General features: G+C 41.0%; 1 protein-coding gene across 4 annotated transcripts in view; it reads left to right on the top strand.

Moving 5' to 3' along the window:
• The window catches only part of KIZ (kizuna centrosomal protein), a 111,706-nt gene that overhangs the window by 11,880 nt on the left and 87,508 nt on the right, over positions 1–12,318 (top strand). For 3 of the 4 annotated variants that reach the window (XM_004310780.4, XM_019927553.3, XM_019927552.3), the window contains exon 4: positions 6,087–6,179. In XM_004310780.4, the coding sequence (XP_004310828.2) occupies positions 6,087–6,179 (93 nt within the window). Of the gene's footprint in view, positions 1–6,086; positions 6,180–12,318 lie in introns of those variants that run through there. The other variant, XM_073792627.1, reaches the window with a different exon arrangement.

Below are 12,318 nucleotides of genomic sequence, written 5' to 3' on the forward strand. Positions count from 1 at the left end.
AATTGTTATCAACATTGTAAACCTCTTTTCTTTTCAGAGAGTTCAAAGAGAAAATAAAAGTGGTGGACAAAGCAGGGAATTTCTTCTTCCCAGTGGAATAAAGGAAATAATAGAAGTTTTCCTCTTATTTTCATATTGATGCTTTACTTAATTATTGATTTCTCATTATAACCAAATGTGAGAGGGAGGAATTTGAAAGGAAGTATCATCCTTTGTAAATATTTTAATATTGAGAGCATTTGTTGTGTATAGTATGATGTGTTAAAAAAAAAAAACTTGTCTCACGAGCTACTAAAGAATATCGGCATAGGGGACCATTTTCAAGAAAAGAATGATAAACTGTATTTCTAGGACTCTGTAAAGCTTTATTCATAAATATCATTTAAAAATGACACAGATATTCCTTTTTGAATTTTGGAGAAGGAATGCCTTTTTAAAAATCTGCTGATGGCATAACAGGGCAGGTCATGTAGCTGCAGTTGGGAAACATACGTGTTCTGTGGAAAACTGTACATTGGCTGTGAACCAGCCAGTGATGCCCGTGACACCACCAGCTCAGCAAGCTGTGCAGTGAGTGGAGTGTCCAAGCAGTGGGGGTCGTCGTGTTTCTTCCTGCCTCTTCCTTTGTGCCACGGCCAGTTGTGGCCTTAGGAATACCAGAGCCACTTGTCTCCCTTAATCCCGCCCCACTCCCGTGTCACATCTTCACCTCACGGAAGTCTTAGGAGAGAGGTATTCTGGTCAGCACCTACGTGCTGTATTTGCCACACACCCCAGAATGCCCGGGGCGTTTTCCCTTGACTAGAGTATAGTTAGTGCGAATGAACTTCTAACTGGTGGAAGTCCAGAAAGTGAAACAAGGTGAAGCATTGTGAGAGAAGTGGGGATTTTGCCCAAATTATATTAAGTGAATTTCTCCCTCTTTGTAAGACGAGGCCCACTTAATTGTAGAATGTTAAAATCTTTTAAAATGGGCTGAAAAACTTTTTGAAAAGCCATTTCAACTGATTTTATGAATTATACTACTTTATTTGGGGTCCTATAATAATTTTCAGGGCTTTATAAGGATAGTGATATATCATGTAGTTTTGTAAATACAGTTTTGTGGCCATATTGCTACTTGTCAGATGGATAAAGAGGGTGAATAAATTCAGTTCACAAATATAAATAGGAGAATCACCGGTGCTGTGAAGAGGGTGCTCCTCTCTCCCTCTTCTTGCCCCCTCACCGCCTCTCCCCACCCCGCCCACTTCACCTCTGTTTCCCCTCCCTCCTCGCACTCCCCACCTTGGCAGCTTTAGTGGAAGGGCCCAGCTGGTCCTTAGAGCAGTTTTCCTCAGGTGCCCTTTGCTCTTGTCTCAGGTTGGCTTTTCTCTGAAGCTGACCCTGAGACAAGGGTTCGGATGTAAGTGGCTTATTTGGGAAGTGCAAGGATGCCGGGAGGCAAGTGGGGAGCTGAGACAGGGAAGGACAAGTGGCCGGAATGGGGGTATTAAGTCAACTACCACAGTGGGCACCTGGAGCTTAATTCCGCAGGGGAACTCCACCAAATGGTTCAGAGCATTTGGGAGATGCATAGCCGGGCTCCTGAGCATCACTGATGAGGACTGCTGGGGGAAGGGCACAGGTGTGGGGAGCTCATTAACCGTGTGCTCCTGTAGGCAGAGCAGCCTCCCCAGGCTCTGAGGGGCCTTAAGCACAGAGACGGGTACGGGAACTTAGGAGCACTGAGAAAGGTCCCATGGCCACGTGTGGAGCATTGCCAGCATCTGCTTTGGCCTCCTGCATTCAAGTGCTGGGCTTGGGGCTGGCATGTCAGGGCTCAGGGAGGGTCCCTGGCCGGGAGCGGGTCATCATCTGGTCATGTCTCCCCTCTGCCTGAAATCCTTGAGTGCGCAGCCTTCTCGGGACAAAGCCCAGGCGCTGATCTCTGCCTGCCAACTACCCACAGCTTCAGCCTTCTGACCACACACAAGTTCTGTTCTCTCTGTCCCTCTCACACAGCTATACGGATGTGCACATTTTCTCTCCCCACCCTGTCCCCTTCCACCCTCTCCCTCCATCCCCACCCCTCGCTCCTGTCTCCCCTGCTCCCCTATCCCAGTCTTCCTCCTGCCATCTCCCCTCCCCTCCTCCACACCTCCATCTCTTCCCCTCTCTCTCCCACCGCATGTCTTCGCACCATGCCTCCACGCCTTTATCTCCCACACATGCGCGTCTGCACTCTGCTACACACGTGCTGAATGGTTTGTAATTCCTTGAATGCGCCACATTCTGTCCTATGTCCTTCGACTCGGAGGACATAGAGGAGACCTCGCTCCCTCTATGCTGCCGTAGGTCTATGTCATATGATCTACATAAGCACCTCCTTCACGGTACTGTCATTGTTGCGTGTCTGTTTCCCCAGCTCACCGTGAGCTCCTTTTCTTACTATTTCCGTGCTCTCAGTGGCACATAGTAAGTGCTCAGTAAGCACTGACTGAAAAGTAATTCTTCCATATTCTTGTTTTCTCTCATGGACCGTAAACAACTATGTGAGGATGAACGTGTGTGATTGGACCCATGGCAAACCACCCAGGAGCATTTGTGTTTGATAGCAGAGGCATTTTGAAGACATAATGTCATTATTTAAAGATGTGATCTTGTTGAAAATTCAGTCATCAGGTTACATGTGCCTATAGGGCATAAAATTTGAAGAGAACAAATCTTTTGAGCTCTCATACAATTCCTGCTAAGCACTGTGACAGCCACTGTGGGCAGAGCATGACCTTCTGGCTCCTGAAGACAAAGTCTGTAGCAAACCCCATTTTTTTGCCTGTTAATATGTCCTAGTTGAATAAATAAATATTCCTCCATATCTTTTGGTAAAAGTTCCACATTTAAGAGGAAGCCCATATACTGGAAAAAAAATAGGAGAGGGAAAAACAAAAAGACTATGAATCTCTCATATTCATCTGAGAGTCACATTAGTTTATTTAACTCTCTGTAGCCATCCTTCAACTGTAATGTGCAGAGGCCAGGCCAGCTGATCTTCAATGTCAATTCAGCTCTGTAACAGAATTACTGTACAATTTCAAAGACCAGTGAAAAAAGGAAGCTTATGAAAAAGGTAATAGTGGCACTTTCAGGCAAGTGGTGATGTGACGAGGGAAAACTGAAGGAATGTAAGTGAGAATACAGGAGAAAAGAAGGAAACAATGAAAACTGGGGCACATTGTGAGTATGGAGAGATCCCAGACATGCCAGGACCTCCAACTCCTCTTCCCACGACCCCAGATTACCGTCAGCAGATTTCATTAGTTGAGCTGAAATGAATCACCTGTGCAGAGTAAGGAAGTGAGTAGGAAAGGCCTCCTAAATTTAGGTGGACAGCAGCAAATCCAGTGCTGTGAAGCAGTACAGGACAGAGCAAGTTCCTGATTGGGAGATGAGAGGATTGTCCTTAGAGAGGCTCTAGGCCAGCAGATGCTACTGAGGCGTGAGTCGTTTGGCCTCTGAAGCAGCAGCTCTGACTGTGAGGAATCTAGGCCATGTGGGAAGAAGGGAACAGGGACCTGAGTCTGCACCCAAGAGAAAGGATACAGTGCAAGCCCTCCTGTATTGTGGAGATAGAAGAGGCCCATGGGACCTGATTCAGAGAAGAAATAGGGAATAAGACGTGAAAGACTGATGGTCAGAGAAATAGATGTACATGAGGACACATGTTCTACTGCTTCATCAGGCATTTTTAGCTGGAAAGTCTTGGAGAGATTCATCTGTGCAATGTTTCCCAAACTTAAAAAAAAAAAAAAACACCTTTTAAACATAGTATAACCCTTTGTTTAAATGCAGATAAAGGAGGAAGTAGAACTGGGGAGCCCTGTGGGTTGAGAGTCCCTGCTCTCCAGTGTTCAGGAGGTGGATTGGATGTATAATAACCGAGTACTGTATATATAAATAAAAGGCAAAGAAGGAGAGCAAAGACAGTTGTAGGTGCAAACCCACGGTCCTAGGTCATGCAGAGTTACAGTTTGTGTCGATTATCAATTTATCATAGTAACTTGTAAAATTTCAAATACATTGTATAGTGTTTATTTGCATCATTAATTTGGAAGAGTAGCTACAGTTCAGTTGTTTCATATGCATTGAGAACAATCTGCATTGGACTTTTTTTTTTTTTAATTTTTTTTTTGCAGCACACGGCTCTTCATTGCGGTGAGTGGGCTTCTCTCTAGCTGTGGCATGCGGGCTTCAGAGTGCGAGGGCTCAGTAGTTGTGGTGCTCAGGCTTAGTTGCCCTGCGGCATATGGGATCATAGTAGCCCACCAGGGATCAAACCAGCATCCCCTGTATTGCAAGACAGATTCTCAACCACTGGATCACCAGGGAGGTCACCCTGCATTGGACTCTTGAAGATACTTTCCCTGATGTTCTATATGAAGTTCTGAAGCAGTTAGCACTTTTTTGCTTCAGTAAAATGAATTGAATAATACTCTTATATTTCCTTGAGAAAGTGCTCTGTCTTTTGGAGTTGTGGCTCTGAAATGATCCCATAGTGAGGAAATCAGGTACAATGCCTGTTGCATGTTTATAACTGATCTCAAAGAGCATAAGAAAACATTTGTAGCCACAGGAACAAAGAATTTTTGCTTAAGGTTTATTATTTAATAAATCTCTGTTTACTTTGTCTATTTTGTAAATCACCCCTCATCTCTTTCTAAAGGTATTTTCTCTTGGAATTTGTAGAGTGTGCCTGTTTAAATCTCTTGGGGTTAAAAATAAAATATCTGTTAAGTTCAAAGGAGTAGATATAGAACAGAGAGATGTAAATTGTATTTTCTTAATTGCCTTCTTTATCTTTTCTTGGCTTGTTTTGTCATTTTTACTGGCCTTATGAAACTTTGATATAATTAGGTCTCTATTTATATCATTACTGCCAATCTACTGTGTTAATAGCATTCTGATAGAGAAAAAAGAAATCCCTGCTTAACATATTAAAAATGGGGCAGCATATAATACCTTTTAAGATAGTTTGAGGGAGACAAGTCAAGTTTGGTTATTATTGTCTGTTCACTTTTTGTGTGTCAAAACAAAAGTTCGGGCCTATTTTATCTTCAGACTGAGAACTAAGAAAACAGTTTTCTAATTTGGTTATCTTATAGGTGTGTTTCCAATTGTAGTACATCACTGCCTCATTTAGAAAATGTTCTGATACTTATCTGTGATGGACCACAAGCAGAGACTTTTTAAGGCTTTACTTACTAACATATGAATCAAAGTGCTTTTTATGTGTTGCTTTTAAGAAAAAGTCATTTTATGATGCAATCACTTTCATCAATTATAGTGTGGTAATGACACAGACATCTTTATGAGTTATTAGCACGAGAGCAAACTTGATGCCTGTGGTGCTGATCATTGACATCTACAGTGTATTTGTATCCGTAAAAAATGGAGTTTGCAGGGGACACGGGTTCGTGCCCTGGTCTGGGAAGATCCCACATGCCGCGGAGCAGCTAGGCCCGTGAGCCATGGCCCCTGAGCCTGCGCGTCCGGAGCCTGAGCTCCACAACGGGAGAGGCCACAACACTGAGAGGCCCGCGTACCGGGAAAAAAAAAAAAAAAAAAAAAAATGGAGTTTGTTTCCAGTTGATGATCTAGCAAGTAATATACTCAGTTGCTATGACAAGTAGGACCATGATATTATGTGGATACCATACAGATAAGAAATCAGTAGGATTGCTTTCTCTTCCTTTTTTTAGGGCAGAACTTTTCAGAAGAAGCACCGTCAAATGTGTAACTTTCATGATAAAGTAACTGGATTTTTCATGATAGCTTAATATATCAAGGTTTTACTTCCTAGATTGATGAAGGACTAAGTGAAAATCCATCAAATGTTATTTTATTTAAAACGTGTAACATTTTACTGAATCCAGCTTTTGATGTGTTATTTGTGAAATTGTCTGTTTTCTAAGATAAATTGAATTTCTCAGCAGTATCAGTTTTTACTTTCTCTTTACTGTTCCTTTTATGCTGTAAAGTCTGAAAAATATAAATAGGTGCTAGTTGTAATAATATCCTCCACAAAATCAAACTTTGTTTATATTTAGATTGAATATGAGACTCAAATTAAGAAGATACAGCTACTCTCAAAAGATAGCCTGGGAAAAAAAGGTGAACTGAAAGATGAAGACAGAGAAAAGGTAATAAATTAAAATGATAAACTTTCTGTTAACGGAGGGTTTTTGGTGTGTTCATCTTTTAGGATACTGTTGTAAATAAAATCGTCTTATTACAAAGATCTTTTTGATTAAACTTTAAGTGATTATTTAAAGACATTTGCTTATAGAGTATTGCTTTAATGTATAATTCAATTAAATTTGCTGAAAGGCAGTCACTGTGGCTGTAAGAGATAGATTCCAAAGAAAACCTCAGTGTTGTTAGTAGGTGAAATTTTGTTTTTCTAAATAATGCTTTGTAGCTGCCTTTTTCTTAGTTCCAGAAATGTTTTAAATGAGAAGTAAATGAAATGTGGCATTTTGCTTCTTTTCTTTGTATACGTAATTTTGTACATTTTAACCTTTTCATAGATAAAGTGGAAAGAAAGGATTGCATATCTCAGCAACAGACAAAATGAATGGCAAGGAATACTTAAATAAATTCTGCTATGTATCTGCCGTAATGCAGGCTTCTAATCCTCCCGTCTATCTCCATATAAATGATTCTGCTCAAGACCATAGATGTTTTCTTCACTAAAAGCAGTAAAGCTCTTTTAGATGAAATGTCTAAAAACATCTTGTAATAACTTGGAGCATGCTGGCAAGAGTAGTCACTTGTGACTATGTGTGAAACCCCCTCAGCCAGTCGATATTGTAATAAGCAAAAATGGGAGCATCACTCCATTATTCAGAGAAGCCAACAGCGTGCTTCCTCCTTAGGCTGCAGCATTCATTAAGAAAAGCTTACTGGGCTGAAAGCTGGAAACAGATGATAACGGGATATGATTTTCATATTTAATGCTTCCCTTGGAAGAGTATGTGTGCTACAGATTGATAGAAGAATCAACTGCTACTTTACTAAAAGACTTTCAGGTTTGCCCTATAGCTACCGATGGAATCATTCAGCCAAGAAATTAACTTTTTCTCCTTTTACCTGTTTTATATATCTGCTAAGCAGGCTGCCGGGCTGCCAGTAAATGTTATTATGCAGTTAACTGTTTGGTATTTAAGACTCTTATCAGAAAAGAAACAGAGGCCACACTATTTTGTTTTTATAGTAGGAGCAAGGTTTTAGTTTTTCTTTTTTCCGTGCATTAACAGGCATTAATCTGAGTTTATAGGAAGTTTTAGTTTTCCTTCCCAGAGATTAAAAAGTTAAAAAACCTAGAACTTTAGAGCATTCTTTAAACTGTAAGATACAAAACACCAAGCCCCAGCAACCCTGACCTATATAAAAAGGCCTTTAATGATAAATGATTTCTCTGCCATTAGATGTATACCAAATGTGGTATGATGTGATAGACTTCTGAGACATTCAGGCAGTTTTTCTGTTTGACATTTGGTCATGAAATAATTGACATGTTTTTTAATCTATAATCTAGTTTGTTCTTTCTGTGCTGTTCCTGATAGACACCTTGTTAGTACGACAGTGTCAATGGTACTTAAATAAAATGGGAGACTTTTTTTTATATTTGCACTACTGATTCCTTACCTTACATATAGTTATATAGTTTCCTTTTAAGTCATATTTAAAATTAGGGCAAGAGACATATAGCTGACAACTCCTTAAAATGTTACATAGAATAATTAGAAGTGTTTCCTTTTTACTGGAATGTGTCATCTCCTTAAAAACTTTGACTTTTGACTGTATGTAAGACTCAATTAGGTAACATTTTGAGACGTAGCTTGCCTTTTTCAATTTCCCATTGATGTTCTATCAATTAAAAGGTAAAAATATTTCAGCAGAACCCTGAATTAGTTAACACTTACTATACACTAAACCAGAACAATTCCTTACCGTATGGGGTATGTTTTATCTTTCAGCAGTCACATGAGCTAGTCTCTGTGCCCAGAGTGCTGGTCTCCAGGGACTGGCCTGAGCACGGTGGTTGAATTCAGTAGATCGTTGCTGAGTGAGTGCTCTGTTTGAGAAGCTGCAGCAGGTCCCTCTAGGAATGCCACGATGCTTGCCCTTGAGGCGCTTCCCACAAAGCGATGTTCTTTCTGAGGCCCAGGATAGTGTGTGCTGAGTCCCAGCTACATGGAGAAAGAAAGTTTGCTTCCTCTGCAATGAGTCCTCCACGGCCTAGGGGAGAAGGTGGTGTGTGAGCTGGCGTGAAGGGTGGGGAGGGTGCCAGTCACTGGGTATTTGATAGACATTCTTGGGTCTGAAGATGTTGTGAGTGAAGGAGTGGAAGCAGGAAGCCTGGCGAGAAGCCATCAGTCTGGCTAAAGGTGAACATTCTTGCAGGGAAGTGGGAGAAAATGAGCTTGGAAAGGGGCATCGTGGAACTCAGTCCAAGGCTCGAGGATTGAAAATTTCCCCCTGGAATCAGTGTGTGTGCACGTGCATGATGGGACAGGTGAAGCAAGGACTGGGGCTCAGAGCAGTTACATCATAGGCGCAGGAAGGCAGGGCTGGCAGTGCTGTGCAGGATGCCCTGGAGGAAGGAGCTCATGGGGCGAGAAAACCAGGATTTATTCAGACGCAAGGAAGGAACTGAGGGCCTGAGTTGGGGTGGCCATTGAGATGGAGAATGCCAATGAAGGGGAGAGGAGCTGTCAAATTAATGATAATTCTGAGTTATGAAAAGATAGCTTTAAGAAGTGGTTGTGCAACTTTCAACCAGAAGCAGCAGCTTGAATGCACCACTAAGAAGAATGATCAGGTAGTAGTTGTCTATTTTTTCAGTGTAGAACTTTAGCTCGGTTTTATAATAGGAGTCCAGTGTTTTCATGCATCCAGTTGCTGCTCTTCAGTCATGTGTTCTCTGAAGAGAAGTAATCATTGATCTGTTCATCCCCCAAGATTGTTTCTAATATTAGTCTACTTAGTAAACTCTTATGTTGTTGTTGTTAATAGAAAAGACAAAGTTCCGGTCCCCATTTGACTCCTCACAAATTTTACTATAATATAGTAATCCTTCTCTATTATACGTTGCCATTTTTTATTTTGGGGTGAACCCTCATTCCATTGGTCTCTAGGCATGTTCTTCTTGTTGCCCAGCTTTTTTGTATCAGCAGTGACTAGAGCATACACATAAAGACACATCAAAACATATACACCCAGGAGAGGTGGATATGGCATTAGTGAATGAGAGCATAAACCTTGAGGTGGGATTTGTGAAGTTTCTTTGAACTGTTACACTGTGAAATATGTTCTACTAAAAGCAGAAGTGAGCTGGATACTTCACAGAAAGATTATACTCTGCCAGGGCTGGAGAATGTGGAGGACCAGAGAATTCCATCACAGGACTAAAGGCTGGTTGGGGAGTTCCACTTCCTCTGTTGTAAACCTCCCTGCAAGGGTCACGTGGAGAATGACTCCACGTGCAGCTTGTTACTTCCGCTTCTAATCCTAATATTAACAATGGGGAATAGTGACTGCACGCGTATTTTGTCAGGGGCAGCATTAAGCACTTCATATTCATCAACTCATTTAATCCTGTCAGCAATCCTGGAAGTAGATACTATCGTATCCTCATTTTAGAGGAAGGCTCAAAGAAGTTGGTTAACTTGCCCAAGACTACACTGCTAGGCAGATCCCAAACTCAAACCCAGACCATGTGGCTTTAGCGTCCATGTTATTAGCCATGTTGCTACACTGCCTTCCAAGGTAGTATGGGTGAAATGCTCCTCGAAAGTCGGGAGAAATTCCTGGTCAAATAAAAACAGCCTAGCCATATCATGTGAAGTATTTCAGTTATTCATTTAGATGCTGCATTTTCACCTAACCTTGGGAGAGAGTGAAATGGTCTCCCTTGGTGGTATAATAGTCCAGCTGAATCAAGTGAGATCTGATTTTGCACTGGTTGAATTGAGTAAGAAATTAGGCATACACTTCAGATTCATTATTGGGGATTTTTTTTTTTTTGAAAAAAAGCTGTGGTTTAGTAACACAATTTGAGTTTAACTCATTCAGTTTTGAGTATTGTGGCATAAGAGATGGGCACTGGAATCCGCGTATTTGGGTTTGGATCCTGTGACCGAGAGCAAATTGTCCGACCTCGTAAGTCTTGCTGGAGTGAGTATAATAACAGTGGTTGATTTGAGGGTTTAAAAAGGTAATGAATAGAAGTCTGCTTGACACCTGGTAAGTGCTTGGCACGTGTTCAGTGATCCTCTTGCCCCTGTCCCCACTGTCACTGTCGTCAGCCATCTTCCTTCTCCACTGGGGTGGCCGTATGAGGGTGTCCCTGGCTTTCTACCACTTACCTATGGGAGTGGGGACAGAGAGGCTACCTACCAATTAGGAAACGAGAAGTAAAGCCCTTGGTGGTAGCAACTCATAATAGATGATTTTAGCATGATTACAATACAGAATAACTTACAGGACATACCTTTGAAGCCTGAATTTAATGGACCCATTTAAAAATTTAGGTAGTTCTAACCTCTATTGGATTTAGTGGCCAGTAACATCTCCTCTTGGCCTCAGTTGTGAAAATTTGGTTGAGTCTCGAATCTACCCCATTGGCAAAATGAAGAGTTAAAAATCACATTGTCATGGTGTCTTAGTCGGCCTGGGCTGCCATAACAAAATAGCACATTCTGGGTAGCTTAAACAACAAATTTATCTTCTCACGCTTCGGGGGGCTGGATGTCTTAAGATCTAGGTGCCAGCTGGGGTGGTTTCTGGTGAGAGGTCTCTTTGGTTTGCAGACGACTGTCCTCTCTCTGGGTCCTCGTGTGTCCTTTTCTCTGTGCACGTGTGTGGAGAGAGGCAGATCTCGGGTCTTTTCCTCTTCTAAGAACATCAGTCTGTTGGATTAATAGACCTCACTGAACCTTAGTTACCTCCTTCCAAGCCCCATTTCCAAATATAGTCACGTTGGGGGAGGGCTTCAACATAAGAATTTGGGGGAGGGCTTCAACATAAGAATTTGGGGGGGCACAATTCAGTTTATAACACGCAATAAAGTAAAATAATTCCTTCAGGATTGTTATATGTAAATTTTTATTAAGGGATTTTTGGAAGTCTTCTCAATGTGACTTAAGGGCTTGTAGAAACTAAGAGCAGTAATTGTACTGTGTGAAAAGCTGGAAATTGGGTTTGACAGCTCCATTTTAACATTCTGCATTTATCTTGTTACTTACCAATTCCCTCGTCTGTGGGGGAAAAATAATAAGAAAAGATAAAATTACTGCAGTATTCTGCAAAACATGAAGTATAACATAAATATATTTTTCAAAGTACAATAATATTCAAGATCTACCTGCTTTGAAAACTGTAAGCAGTTATTATTAACTGAGACACCATTACAGTAGTTCTTAACTTGCTGCTGGATCCATCAGCATGTCCTCTCCCCTTTCTGCCAGTAAAGATGAACTCCTGATTTTAAAAATATTTTCAACTGTATTCATTTGCTTTGCTATCACTTTCCCCAGCTCCCAATATGTTTTCAATTTATTTAAACTAAAAAAAGTTTTACCCATTTCTTTCATCTCCCACCCCCAGCCTCTGGCAATCATCAGTCTGTTCTCTGTATCTATGAACCTGGTTTGTGTTTATTTGTTTTAGATTCCAAATGTAAGAGAGATCATATGGTATTTGTGTGACTTATTTCACTTAGCATAATGTCTCAAAGTCCATCCATGGTGTTGCAGATGGCAGGATTTTCTTTTTCATAGCTGAATAATATGCCATTGTATATTTTTACAACTTCTTTGTCCATTCAGCCATCATTGGACACTTAGTTTGCTTCCATATCTTGGCTGTTGTAAATAGTGCTGTAGTGTACATCGGGGTGCAGATATCTTTTCAAGATAGTGTTTTCATTTTATTCAGTTAAATACCCAGAAGTGGAATTGCTGGCTCATATGGTAGTTCTATTTTTAATTTTTTGAGGAGTCTCTATACTGTTTTCATAGTGGCTTCACCTGTTTACATTCCCACCAACAGTGCACATGGGTTCCCTTTTCTCCACCTCCTCATCAACACTTGTTATTTCTTGTTTTTTGATAATAGTCATTCTAACGTGTGAGGTGATATCTAATTGTGGTTTTGAGTTGCATTTCCTTGATGATTAGTGAAGTTGAGCATGTTTTCATGTACTTTTTGGCCATCTCTGTCTTCTTTGGAAAAATGTCTATTCAGATTTTTCTGCCCATTTTGTAATCAGATAAT

This window comes from Tursiops truncatus, chromosome 15 (assembly GCF_011762595.2).
Source record: "Tursiops truncatus isolate mTurTru1 chromosome 15, mTurTru1.mat.Y, whole genome shotgun sequence".
Lineage (NCBI taxonomy): Eukaryota > Metazoa > Chordata > Mammalia > Artiodactyla > Delphinidae > Tursiops > Tursiops truncatus.